The following is a 13,735-nucleotide window of genomic DNA, read 5'->3' as shown; positions in this document are numbered from 1 at the left end:
CTGAATTAACTGTATAGATAGTGGTTTAAATTACCTTGTTACTGTAAAAACAATCCTTTGTAGTTTATAAGACTACAGCTGTTTCATGCTTCGAATGGAGCACATCATCAGGTCAGAAGAATGTCAAGTAGTCTTCATTGGATATTTTCGTAGTGGAGTTCGTCAAAAGTTAAATAATAAATAGGTAACAAAACACATAACACACGGAAACACAAAACGTTTAGTATTGGTCCCGACTCACCCTCAGCCGGCGCCGTGTCACGTGTGTTGTTACTGTCGTCTGGTCAACCAATACTAAATGTTTTGTGTTTCCGTGTGTTTTGTGTTTTGTTACCTATTTATTATTAAACTTTTGACAAACTCCACTACGACGAATATCCAATGAAGACTACTTGACATTCTTCTGACCTGATGATGTGCTCCATTCGAAGCATGAAACAGCTGTAGTCTTATAAACTACAAAGGATCGTTTTGACAGTAACAAGGTAATTTAAACCACTATACTGTTAAATTAATTTATTAATACTTATTTTAAAATTTGAAGAAAACGATCAACCTCTAGAGAAGTCCTCATGTTAGACATTTGACATGATTTAAAGTTTTTGCCACTTATTACAACTATTCTGTAGGCTTTGTTTTTCCAAATCTCTTGTACAATTGTTGTTATGCATTCTTGATTTATGGTTCTTAACATAAAACCTTGTAAATTTATAATTTTACATAGCTTATCCAATACAATAACTAAAATCATCATCCTCATTTACCTTTCTCCTACAATTTTTACTTGAAATACTGTCATACTTTGTCTGTACTTGTTCTAGTCAAGACTGTGCCTTATATTGACTAGCTTCTTAGTATCAGTTACTGTGGTTGAAGGTATCACAAAATTTGAAAGAATTGTTTGTCTCAAAACTCAATGCACTATGGTCTTTTGCAAAAAGAATTAATTATTTGAGATAGTCAGTTACAAAAACATTTTAAACTGATAACTTTCTATAAACTTTTGATGCCCTAAAATTTAAGATAGTTTTGGTGCAAGTAAATGTAAAATAGTACTAAGCACAAAACATTTTATAAATTAACAGTTTAAGCCTTCAGCGTTAATAATCAACATCTCATTTTTAAGCTGAATGGAACATTTATATATTGTTAAATCTATGCTTTAAATAAATGACTATTTTTACAATCTTAAGCCCCTCACATGGTATGGTTCCTAGAAAATGTCTTATCAAATGAGCATTCATTACACCTTATTATTTAATTGTCTTTCACTCTGGGTAGGAAATCACTCAAGTTCAGATAAAACAAATGATTTTTGATGGACATACTTTTCTCTATGGATTTTTATTCCTTGATTATATTTTAGGGGAAAAATTATGTTGATAGTTAAAACCTGACTAATCATTATAACTAGTGAATACAATTTGCACATGGTCTGCTTTAGAGTTGATCAGGCCAATTAATATAATTAAACATAAACTATGATTTCTCTCTAAACCAATATAAATTAATCCTATATGAACAATGTAAAACAAATATATGAACAACACATAAAAGTACAATTGCTAATGCTTACAGTTTTAGGCAGCTTTCCAAACAAATCCATCAACTGTTCATAAATACATTAGGGAATATAGAACAATTTAATGCCTATGGGGTGGATGAGTTCTTTTCTCATATATTAGGCTATCTATCCTATTTGTATATATCCCCTACTCTCACTTAAAATATGTGTATCGTAAAGAGTTATGTTTTGTGATCTGTACAAACACACTTTATAAATCCACAGATCCCACTCACTAGCATAAGTGGTTCATTTTATTCTGTTGTAATATATTTTTCTTATATTATGTTTATATTTTATTCTAACCAAAGTGGGTTAAAAAATGGCTAAACTCATTACAATTTGATGAAATTCCACTAATTAACAATTATTATAATGGACTCTAGTGGATGCCTGAACACCATCATACTATTTTACCTCCATTAATTTTGGGTTATATTAGATCATGCCATTACTTTATGTGTTAAGTTTGAAGAATAAAGACCAAAGAAATTAATGTAGGCCTATCTCAGAATGTAATTTCAATTTCTATAGTTTAAAACAACCTAAATCTTAAACACATTTTACAATATTGTTTTTCCATTGTGTAATGTGCTATACAATTCTTTTCGATCACAAAATTGTAGTTTTTTTTTTTTTTGGGACTGATTTTACCAACTAATTACAACGCTTAACACATGGCACTGTGTTTAAGATATAAATAGTCTGCCCTATTACTTCTATATTTTTTCCAACCTTGACTATGCAATATATTTTACTATATGGTATCTTACAATATTCAGTTATATTATTTATCTTATGCTGTGATTTATTTGTAATTCGTAATAAGCTTATCTTAGTGAAGTTATATTACCACTCTACTTTTACTTTGCTCGCTGTGTATATTCGTATTATTTATATTATCTACGGTTATTCAATCATAATGATATTGGGTTACTGTTATTACTCGCAATATTGAAACTCGAACAAATGACAATATTAGTTAAGGGTTTCTAAATGAAAGTATAAAAATAATTGTTAAAATATGAGCTATTGATAATGGTTCTATAATGTATGTATAACTTTTACCATCGACTTATTAATTATAAACAACTGAGATGTAACAGCAAATGAGAAGGCATCGACAACACAAGCCTCCACTTTGAGAAAAAGATATTGTTTTAGAATGGAATTGAACCCAACGTTCCTCGACTATTGTGCCAGTCCTCTTGCCAAGATACAAGATAATTGCAAAACCAATTTTCTTTCCTGCCGTTATAAATATTCCATTCATTTATCAATAATGATAATCTTTTAAATTGATTCAACTTATTATTGCGTATGGTTAGATATTTTTTAGTGATTTCCCAACCTTTGATATTAAAGCTTTGTCATTTCTACTATACAACCTTTGTTGTTTGCCATTTGTTAGTAAGTTTACGGAGGCATGACTCGGTATCCAACAAATTAAATTTTACTATAATTTTTAAATTCTCTATATTTGTATATTACACCGTGTTCACTTTTTGTGAATTAGTACCCTAATGCTATCTACTCTATGTTAAAGTGGGATTTCAATTTATAAATATTTGTGTTTCAATTTCAAAATTGATAGACAATAATAATGCTTGTTATACAGTAAGCTTATAATAAAACTGTAATTGCAATACCTATTGATGATTTTTGTCAGAATAATAATTTGAAATATGGAATTTCAGTTTAAAAATTTGTTTGCTCGTAAGGATTTTTATAAAAAGTTGTGCTTATATTTAATGAACATTTTTGTTTCCTTGTCAGTATATTAATACTTTCTTTTGATTTAAAGTCTTGCAAAGAAAACTGGATGGTACATCAATGAAATGTGATGTACTATTTGTTAAACATACTTGGCACTGTCGATATGTTTGGGCTTGGCATGTTATAGCCATGTGGTTTGGTTGACTTTGGTCGAATATTGACTAAAGATTAGCTTGGATGGGAAAATAAAGTTGCCATAATCGTACATTCCACTAGTCAAAAAATGTAATGTAAGTAATGGCTACATTTTGTGTTGTTAATTTAAGGTACCTTCTTTATATAAATATTCAACTTATTGTGATTCTCTTGTTATTATTTACCTATAAACAAAATTATTTACTTCTTAAGCGTCTCATTTATTTGATCCTTGCCATTATTTATGTTACCCTACTTTAATATTTAGTTTTCAAAATATCATAAAACCTTTTTTCCAAACAATCTCCTAAGCTTTTTTGATTTTTCTTGTACCGGTATGTATCAGCTGTTTTTTTAAATGCAATTTCATGATCAAAAGTAGTGTTTTGATAGGATCCAAAACTGAGACTTCTGGCCTCAGTGTCATAAATCAGCTGGTGATTTGTTCAGTTTTAACATTTTTACTAAACTCAATACAAAACCATAAAATTCTGAACGTTGTATTGAAGTTTTATATCATGGCGGGCAAGATGTTTTGTTTCCCGTACATTTTTCCTTGGGAAGTATATTACCATAGACTTATGAGACCTAGGTCTGGGAATACTACTTTTTGTTTCCCCCCAGAAGGTCCCCAGATATCACAAACCTCATAAACTCTAATTGTTGTATATCAAGGTTTGTCCCACAAACTCACAATAACTCTCATAACATTTCTTGGATTTTGATTAAACTTGGATGAAATATGTAAACCAACTTTTAGTCTAGTTTCTAAATCATCTTATTTTTTACTTTCAAATTTAGCTTAAAATGACAAATTATATATTCCATTTTATGTCCACAACAATTGGTTGATAAGATGTACGGCTAAAAACCGCTACTGTATTAGCTTTTGTTGCAAAACCTATTATTTTAGCCTTGGGATCCTTTTCACTTTTATTCCTGCTGTCATTTGTAAAAGATTGTTAGGGATAACATTTGGTAGCAGTTGAACAGTTTGGTTGAGAATTTTAAATGAACAAAAGTGAGCATAGTGCAAAATATACAGATAATATTTCAGACTTTCTGTTAATCAGAAAGTGTTCATTTTTTTGTTTAGTGCTAAATCGGATACTCATCATCCTTAAAGTAATATAAGAATAGTGTCTTATTTACATTATGGAAAAATTAATAATTACTTTGAAAATAATATAATTAGGCTTACTCTGTTTTATGTGTGAAAAAGCCAGCCAAAATACCAGAAGGTTTCTTTTTATGAAAACAAAAGGTATTTAGAATGGTATTATTTTACTTAAAAATGTTTAAATGTAGATAGCCTATACTATAAAGGTAAAATTATTAGGCTATAGGAATAAAATTATAAACCGTCTAACCATACTATAATCTGCCTGACAACAATATTTATTTTGCAGAATGAAATTAAGAATAATATATTATGCCCCAGGCATTATCAAACAAACTATGTTATCAGAATCAAGATAAGATGGACACCAGAAACAGTGTAAACTATGTTTACTTTGTGTTTGTTTGTATTTTATTTTTATGCAATGTCAAGAAATCTTGCTGTGATACAATATATGGGGTAAGGTATTGAATCAGAGTTCATACTTCTTAAGGAAAATACAATTTTGCCTATATAAGTACTACAGTAGAACCATTGACTGTATAGTCAATGGTAGAACCCCTCATATCCAGCTACCACGGGACCAAGCCCCTGGCCGGATAAATCAACCTACTACGGAAATAACAATTCGTTCCTAATAATAATATTTAATCGATATATGCAGTCAAAAGTATCGCTCAAGTCTGTTTTATGGTATTATTTTTGGAAGAATAACCATGTTTGTAAAGAGAAAAAAAAATTGTTTTGTGGTTTAACTTGTTAAGCAATAAACATACAAGTATTATGATTCCAGGTAACAAAAACTATTAAATAATAATGGAGATAAAAATGGCAATAAATTGGCCTTGAAGATCATTAGGACTTAAATGACATTACTACTCAACTTTCTTATCCATTTTGTGAAATACAACAATATTAATGTACTGTACTAACTAATCCCGCTTTGGAAATAATCAACAAACTGTTCAGAGGTTAGGGCTACTAGCTGAACTGAGTAGTGACACAGTAAAATGTATAAACGCTCAAGCCGCAAAGACTATGCTTGCGTCTACACGTCTGTAAGCTGTGAGAAAAACATTCTGATATTGGCTTCCTGGAAGGGGCCGGATAAACAGAGGACCGGTAAAACTAAGGCCGGATATGAGGGGTTCTACTGTATGCTTTACTCAGTGGCAGAAAACATTACCCATGTAGCACAGATGGTTGGGCCAACGTTGGCCAATTGGTCGATGGTTGGTTGGAGCTTTCACAACTAACCAACTGTTGTCCAACTGTATATCTCGTAGTTAGGCCAACCAATATTTACAACTGTGGACCAACATTGGTTCATTGTTAATGAAATACATTAATATGCATTGCTGGGTATCGTACATCAAGCCAACCGTTGTACAACCGTTTTTCACTCCGTTGGACCAACGATGGTCCATAGTTGAGTTTACACGACTTTCATTCTCTGGATCTAGCTTTCACAAAATAATTATAATAATGCAAATATTTTTTAAATTAATATTCTTTAACTTATTTGCAACAATTTAAGGGGAAAGAGTAATTAATCATATAATAGTATTAATAATCTATTTTCAAATACCAGTATCCTCTCTAACTCCCAAAAAAAATTCAACTACTTGATGCCTAAACAGATTAACAGAATCATATTACTGTATATACTGTAGTATCAAAAATGTTGCAAGTATTGCGACCATTGCAACTGTCGGCTACTCTTTCACCACTGGAAAACTCTCTCTATCAACAATCACAAGATAGCTCAGTGGTAAGGTAAGAGGCTCATAATTCGAAGGTCCTGGGTTCCAGACCCGTCTGGGCAAAAAAATTTTGTTTTTTTTTTGGTTGGATATCAGTTGTGTTATGGTTAGTTGGCCCCAGACAGCACACTTTCTCCTCAGGACATCCCACGGATATTGCGACAGGATATGCAAGATATCCCATAGTGGTCCTATGGGCAACTTGGGATATCACAGGATATCCACAGGAATGCCTAATGTCCCCGCCCGGGGATGTCCTACGGATAAGCTCACACGCATATCCGTGGGACATCCTAGGTCATCCCAGGGTAGTCCTCAGGACATTCTCAGGACATATGGGACTACTATGGGATGTCCCTGGGATAAAGTGTGGTCTGGGCCTGAACATAAAAAACACAAAATAATATAGATTTAGTATGAAAAGCTTAATTATAAGTTTAGTAAATTGATTAAATAGTTAATAAACACAAATTTTGAAGAAAAAAACGAGAAAAAAGTTTTTGGCCCAGACGGGTTTCGAACCTGGTACCTTCGCCTTGTGAGCCTCTTACCTTACCTCCTGAGCTATCTGCGCTTGTTGATTATGGGTGTTTTCAAGTGGTTAAAGAGTAGCCGACAGTTGCAATGGTCGCAATACTTAAAATATTTTTGATACTACAGGATATAGGATTCTGTTAATCTGTTTAGGCCTCAAGTAGTTGAATTGTTTTTCTGGTAGTTGGAGAGGATACTGGTATTTGAATATAGATTATTTAATCACCATTAGATTAGCACTGTAATAATTGATTGTTATATGATTAAAATTAGTTTTTTGTTGTTTTATTAATTTAAAGTTGGAATTAAATTCACATTCCACACAACTATGATAGAACTCTAGTTTTCCTGAACTCAGTGGTAGTAATATGTCAGTAAAGTAAAGTCAACCCTTGCTAGCCATAACATTAACAAGACATATTTTCAATCTCGGAAACCTTAAACTTTTAAAATAAATTATAAAACCTCAACATCTTAATGCGTGGGAATCTTATTTTTAGAAAGAAAAAACAGACCAAAATTATTTGTTAAATAATGAAGACGGCCCAATTATAAATTCGGAATTACTGAAAATAATTACATCAAGAACAACACTGTAACATATCCAAAATTCAAAAGATTAATTTTTCTAATATTATTTTTTATTTTTCTAATATCCTTTAAATCATCTGTTTTAACTTTGTTTAAAATTAATTTACTAAGTAAATATTTACTTTTTGTACTAGTGTAAACACAGCCTGAAGATGGAAACCAAGTTTCTGAAAGCACTAGTGAAAAAAACAAATTATTATATATTGGCCTTGTTGAACATTTAAATTTAGATATACTGTACATTTCATCAGTGGTAGTATTTTTTTTCTTCAGTTTGTTACCGGGACATTACGGGACATTACAGGATATCCAGTGGATTTTGTACATGTCCCGGGATGTCATGGGACATTCTGGGATATCCTATGGCGTTCGTACATATCCCGGGACTTTACAGGATATCCTGAGGTTAACTTACAAATCCCGGGACATTACGGTATATTGTAGGATATCCTGTGGATTTCGTACTCGTCCCGGGATTTTGCGGGATATCCTGAGGATAGCGCACATATCCCGAGACATTCTCAGGACATATGGGACTACTATGGGATGTCCCTGGGATAAAGTGTGCTGTCTGGAGCCATCAGTATTTTTGGATGTTTGGGCCATTGTTGGACAATTGTTGGTTGGAAAACAGTTTAAAGAGGTGACATTTCTACCGTTGGCCAACTGTTGTGTGGCTCCACAATTTACCAACGTTGGCCCAACCATCTGTGCTACATTGGATAATTCCATTGAAACATCCCAGTGCAATTTCAAATCATTTAATATACAGTATATATGAATTTTACATACCTGATGGTGACAAAAATTTCATAAAGTGAAAATATTGTGAAAGGATGAAAACTAACCTCATATTTTACCAATAAACTTTTTTTTTTATTTCTTGTATTGAAGTTTTGTTTTCCAGTTTTTTTTCACTACTCTTGTACTGACCTGTGATTTTTTTTTCTGCTTCTGATGTAAGATTATTGTATTTACATGTAAAAATGGTGCATCCGTTAATAAATAAATAAATAAATAAACTAAAAGTATATATATAGGAATATAGAGTTCAGATAGATTACATGAGAAAATTAGAGTCCTGGGTGTATTTATAGATGCACATCAAAAAAACACAAAACATAGTACTGATATTTTGTCCTGATGTAGTCTTCTTCAGATAGTAGGTTGAAGAGGAAATCGATTAAGAGAAACAAACTAAAAGTATACATAATGATTACGGCACATTTTGTGTTTTAGGCTGTAAAGGTGTATCGACTATTCGACTGTAACACTCTAAATCGTTAATTTATTTGGTCATCCCAGGTTTAAGAACTTGAATTATATTAGATTACCTTTTTTTGTTGTGCCTATGTTCTTGAGTAAGATGTTGTGTGTCACCCTATGGATTGTGTGTCACCCTATGGATTGTGTGGCATCTTCAAGGGGTATTCTCAAGCTATCTTCCTATCACTAACACTATTATACTAACAAAAATATTTACACGTCACTGGTATGGCGATCGGATGAAGCTAACAACATCGGCATCAACAGTCATGGTGGGAGGTTTTTATTCCTTTATTTGCTTTATCCCAGCATTTGTTTAAATTATTTCGAGTCAGAGAGAGATTCGTTCTCCAAGGGACGAGTTTCTATAAGCCTACAGTTTACAGGTCCCTGAAGTTGTCCCTTGACTCAGGAGTTTGTACGGATATTCACTGCGACCTTTCTAGTTTCAACCCAGACCAGAGAAAGCATGGATGTCCTCTTAGCATGGATTTCACCTCTTTCCCAGTACCTTTTTTCTTTCAAACTCACTACTACAACAGTGTTTTTTGTTAAAGACTGTGAAAAAACTTACCAGTCTTAGCCCAATGAGGAGAAATTAATACCATAGAAATTAGAAATGGATCTTACAACCTTTGAGATTAAATTTACTATGCTCAAAAGTGTTTCACTACCCAAATACTCTATTGTGCTTATGAAATTCAGGGGAGTTACTATTGCAAATACACTCTTCACTTTTCATCTTATTATATTTTGAAAACATTAAAACACCTGCAATGAGTATTTGTTCAATCGTAGGAAGATGATACAATGCACCCAGTCTTCATTTTTGGTCCCATGAAGAGAGGTGAGCCAATGCACCATTGGCTAGAGAATCCAGAAAACGGTGTTGCTTTCTTTATCACAAAAGCAAGGACTGCCCAAAGATTTCCCATGGTGATAGCCACAGAATATAATGTACCATTGGTTCTCTTCAAACCAGAGTCAGGCCATGTAAGTATAAAATTGGTTTTTAATCACATCTAAAAATACCCCCGCCGCGGCAAACCTGCAGACTAAGCGAATTTCCATTTGCCTGATTCGATTTACACTAAAATGTCTCTTTAAAAATATCACATTTATTCCCTATTTAAATAACATTAGTTTAAATAGTACTTAGGTTTGCTGCAACAGGGAGGGTAAAAAGGTGTTTTTTTAATGTTAATAGTTTAGTATGTAATGAATGCATTTTCCAAATTTGATCAAAATATGATCATAAACAAGCAAACTACAACAGTTTACTTATTCTCCATAAGAACAACATGGGAATTTTAAATTTACAGTTTTTTGGAATTTTATCCGTAACCATTTGGCGCATAATAATGCTTCAATATACTAAATTATTTGTTTTTTTAAGCTCTACAAAATGGTTTGGAAAGAAATTGCTAAATTTTAAGTTTTTAGGGTCAAAAATGGGAAAAACCAATTTTTGCCCCATAAAACCCACCATAAACCCCTGTTCCCATAGTCTGATCATGCTGGTTCGCGAACTCATTCGAATAAACGTAGGTTTACACGTTTGTATCAAATTTCATCAAAATCGGATGATTTTTGTTCGAGTTATCGCGCTAACAGACACATATATATGTATATATATATATGAATTTGAACGGATGGTGTTTTTGGTCTATAGGGACCTCAAAACGAAAAAGTAAATCGGTCCCAGGTCCAGGTCTTACCATGAGTACTACGGTAATAGCTTATTCCCTACAGGGGAAATTCGCTAAAATTGGTTTCAGATCATATTTTATTTTTTAATTAGTTCGTGATACATATGACTCACTGTATAAACCATTTTCTGTTACCAATTAAAAAAACTATTAAGTGTATCCACAGAGAAGTCAGATACAGATGATACATTTAATGGTACACTTAAGTGGTGTTTAGCATCAGTTGCTGGTGTCTAGAGCAAATTCTATTTGTCCTCCTCTTCCGCTCTCCTTTCCCCCTCGCCATCTCGTACTAGAGTGATCACACTGTGCGCTATAACTGCTGTACAAATATGGCCATCGCTTTTCGGGCTCTTCCTTGCTCGATTCTAGTACATTTCGGCCCCAACATACCAGAGCTAAAAGCAGACGGTTGTCTCATAAGCTTGTATCCTCTGTATCTGACATCTCTGTGGTTTAACACATCCACTTCATCCGAGCAATCATATCAACTTCTAATTATAATAACTTCTATAATAAATTCTTATCTGTAATTATAATAACTCCATAATGTAAACTGTTATGAAACTAAGCAAATCATTTTTGTGATTTCCATGGATTCATAATTTTTAATGGAGAATTAATTTGAGTTGATCGTAAAAATAAATAGGATTTTAAGTTTGTATTTCAACATTTCTTTAGAATGGTAAATGTTGCATTGGTACCTGTTTTACATTTTAGAAGAGTAGAACTTGTTTTTATGGTAATATCTTTGCAATATTGTAAGTCTATTAAGTTGGTCAAATTTTTCACATACACAAAATGGCATTACTTAGACTTAGACATTCGGAACATTTTTGTTATAAAATACAGGAGACTCACTCTCATTTAGAAATCCCAGAATGATTTGTCCTAACTAAACATTGGAAGTTAGAACAAAATGAATTAATACATATCAAAACCATGCATTATGTGCACAAGATAAGACTTATTTATAATTACAGTGGACTTAACTTATCGTTCTATTGACAAATTGGCACTTTTGTATGAGAGTCTCTTAAGTTACACCGACACCCCTGTAAGTCTATGAAACCTATTTGTGTTTTGTGGTAACACGGGTGTCCGTTCAAACCAAACATCCAAACGAGAGAGTAGTAAACCACCAGTATTTGGCACAGTCGTCTACTGTAATGCTAATTTAAATTATTTAAAATGTATCCTCTTATTTTGAATTAAAATTTTTGCATTCACAGAATATCCAAGGAGAACTTTATGAATTAAGCTTAAAAATGATAAAGAAATTAGACAGATATGAGTTTATGCCTAATGAAGTAATTCCACGTATTGAGATGATAACTTACAACGATACTAAAAAAAATCAAACAATTTTACGGCCAGCTATGATGTATGTAAAATACTACTTGTTAGATGACAGCTATCTGAAACTGCCTTTTATATCAAACTACCAATCAAGAGGAGATCATGGACTCGAGTTTCGAGAAAGGTTAGTTTTGAGAGTTAATCCTAATCTTCAAATTATGTTTCTTAATACTTTTTTCCTCCATTGTTTTTATTTTATGACCTCCTTCTTGAGCTTAAACACCCAATTTAAATAAGAATTTCGGGAGAGAAGTAAATTATTATTTCTTATTAATAATGGTAGAATGCTGATGATTTATTAGGAAGCTAAAAGCAAGCAAATGTTTTACGTGACAAGCAATGAGCCACCCAAATCTATTCCACATTCACCGTGCAGCACAGGTCGTAAGGATGATAGTCAGGCTACTGAAAATATCATGTGAGTTGTGTAAACTGCCTTCTTGACCTTTATAAAAATTAATTTTATAAATTGTAATTTCCTGCTTTTTTATTAAGATGTATTCAACTGACAAAAGATATTTTGACAGTTTTTAGTATTACAGTAAAAAAGCAATGGAAAAAGGTCAAAAATTAATAGGAGCGTTTTGTTGGTCATAATGTGTTAAGGATCTCTAGTATTGCTGTGACTATTGTTTGAATTGCATATGAACACTCAGTATTTCACAGTGAACATGGAAGAGTATAGTTAAGGAATCTGACTAAATATTCCCTAGGGCAGGAGAGATTATACGAATTAAGAAATGGTTTGGATAGAGATAGAAGAAAAAATATGATCCTTGTCAATATGATTTTGCACACTGAATAATGATATTTTTATCTATAACAGCGGTTGCTTACCAAATTGCCAAAATGACAACAAAGCAATGTGTTGTCAAGAGCTGTTCATTAATGGTTTATTTTGAGGTTATTAACATTTGTCTATAACACATAAATATTATTTCAAACTAATTTAGTCGTAGGATGATGTCCACTTATCTGATCTAAATAATATATTTATTTTTGTTATAAGAAAGTTTAAAATTTATTTTTTAGACCACCGAAAGAAAAAAGAAAAGGTGTGAAAAAGAAGAAAAGACTTAAATATGGATTCAAAAAAGTTGAAAGAAGAAATATTACGTATGTGTCTGAAGCTGGTAATTATACATATGAAGTAGAAGATCTCAGTGGCGATATAAGGAGAATGCAAAGACGCTTAGAAAGGAGCCAAAGAAAGAAAGATAGGGAGAACTTATATACAAGCAAAAGACCTACTTTCACAAACAACTTTTTAAAGGGTCTAAATGGAACTAAGTTGAACTAGCTAAGCATCAAAAGTTTATTGATGTAATGAAATTTATAACTTCAAAATAAAAGACCCAAAACCAATAACCATGTTGGAAAGTTAATTTGGTGTTGTGAGAATCTTGGTATAATCACAATCCTTGACCTAAAATATAAATAACAACTGCTTCATACAATTATAATTAGTCTCAACGGCCACATACAGATTGACCAGTGGTTCAAGGGTTTGTTCTAACATACAGACTGACCAGAGCTCCAAGTGAGCAGGGACAAAAAATGGGGGAGGAGCTTGTCTAGTAAAGTATTCATATGTTTGTCATAGCTTTCTAATCCTAACCAGTCACAAAAGGGTGGCCAAACTCAAGAGACGCACTAAGTTTTATGTAAGCTGTTGAGTAAACAAATAAGGTTGTTACACTCAACTGTAGCTTACATAAAACAGTGCGATATTCAAATACATATACAGTAATATAAAAACTAATTGTGTATAAGTTAGATTTACTTAAACCAACTATCAATTCCTTATAAAGTACATCTTTTGGGATTTTGAATTATAGCAATAATTAAGAAAATGTTACCATTTTAAAGCCTTGAAGGGTTTTTGAAGGTTCAAAGCATAGGCAAAGCATTCTTGTTT

General features: G+C 32.3%; 1 protein-coding gene across 1 annotated transcript; it reads left to right on the top strand.

Moving 5' to 3' along the window:
• Positions 1-4,946: 4,946 nt before the first annotated feature.
• On the top strand, positions 4,947-13,185 carry LOC128983291 (gamma-glutamylaminecyclotransferase C-like). Its single transcript, XM_054402535.1, has 4 exons — positions 4,947-5,054; positions 9,548-9,742; positions 11,691-11,941; positions 12,850-13,185. The coding sequence occupies exons 1-4, from the start codon at positions 4,956-4,958 to the stop codon at positions 13,115-13,117; spliced, it is 813 nt and encodes a 270-aa protein (XP_054258510.1). The 5' UTR covers positions 4,947-4,955; the 3' UTR covers positions 13,118-13,185.
• The last annotated feature ends 550 nt before the right edge of the window (positions 13,186-13,735 follow it).

This window comes from Macrosteles quadrilineatus, unplaced genomic scaffold, assembly GCF_028750875.1.
Source record: "Macrosteles quadrilineatus isolate MER2022 unplaced genomic scaffold, UCM_ALF_1.0 Scaffold_1__1_contigs__length_201487025, whole genome shotgun sequence".
Lineage (NCBI taxonomy): Eukaryota > Metazoa > Arthropoda > Insecta > Hemiptera > Cicadellidae > Macrosteles > Macrosteles quadrilineatus.
The sequence above is the reverse complement of the archived record's forward strand: the minus strand, read 5'-3'. Positions and strand labels throughout refer to the sequence as shown.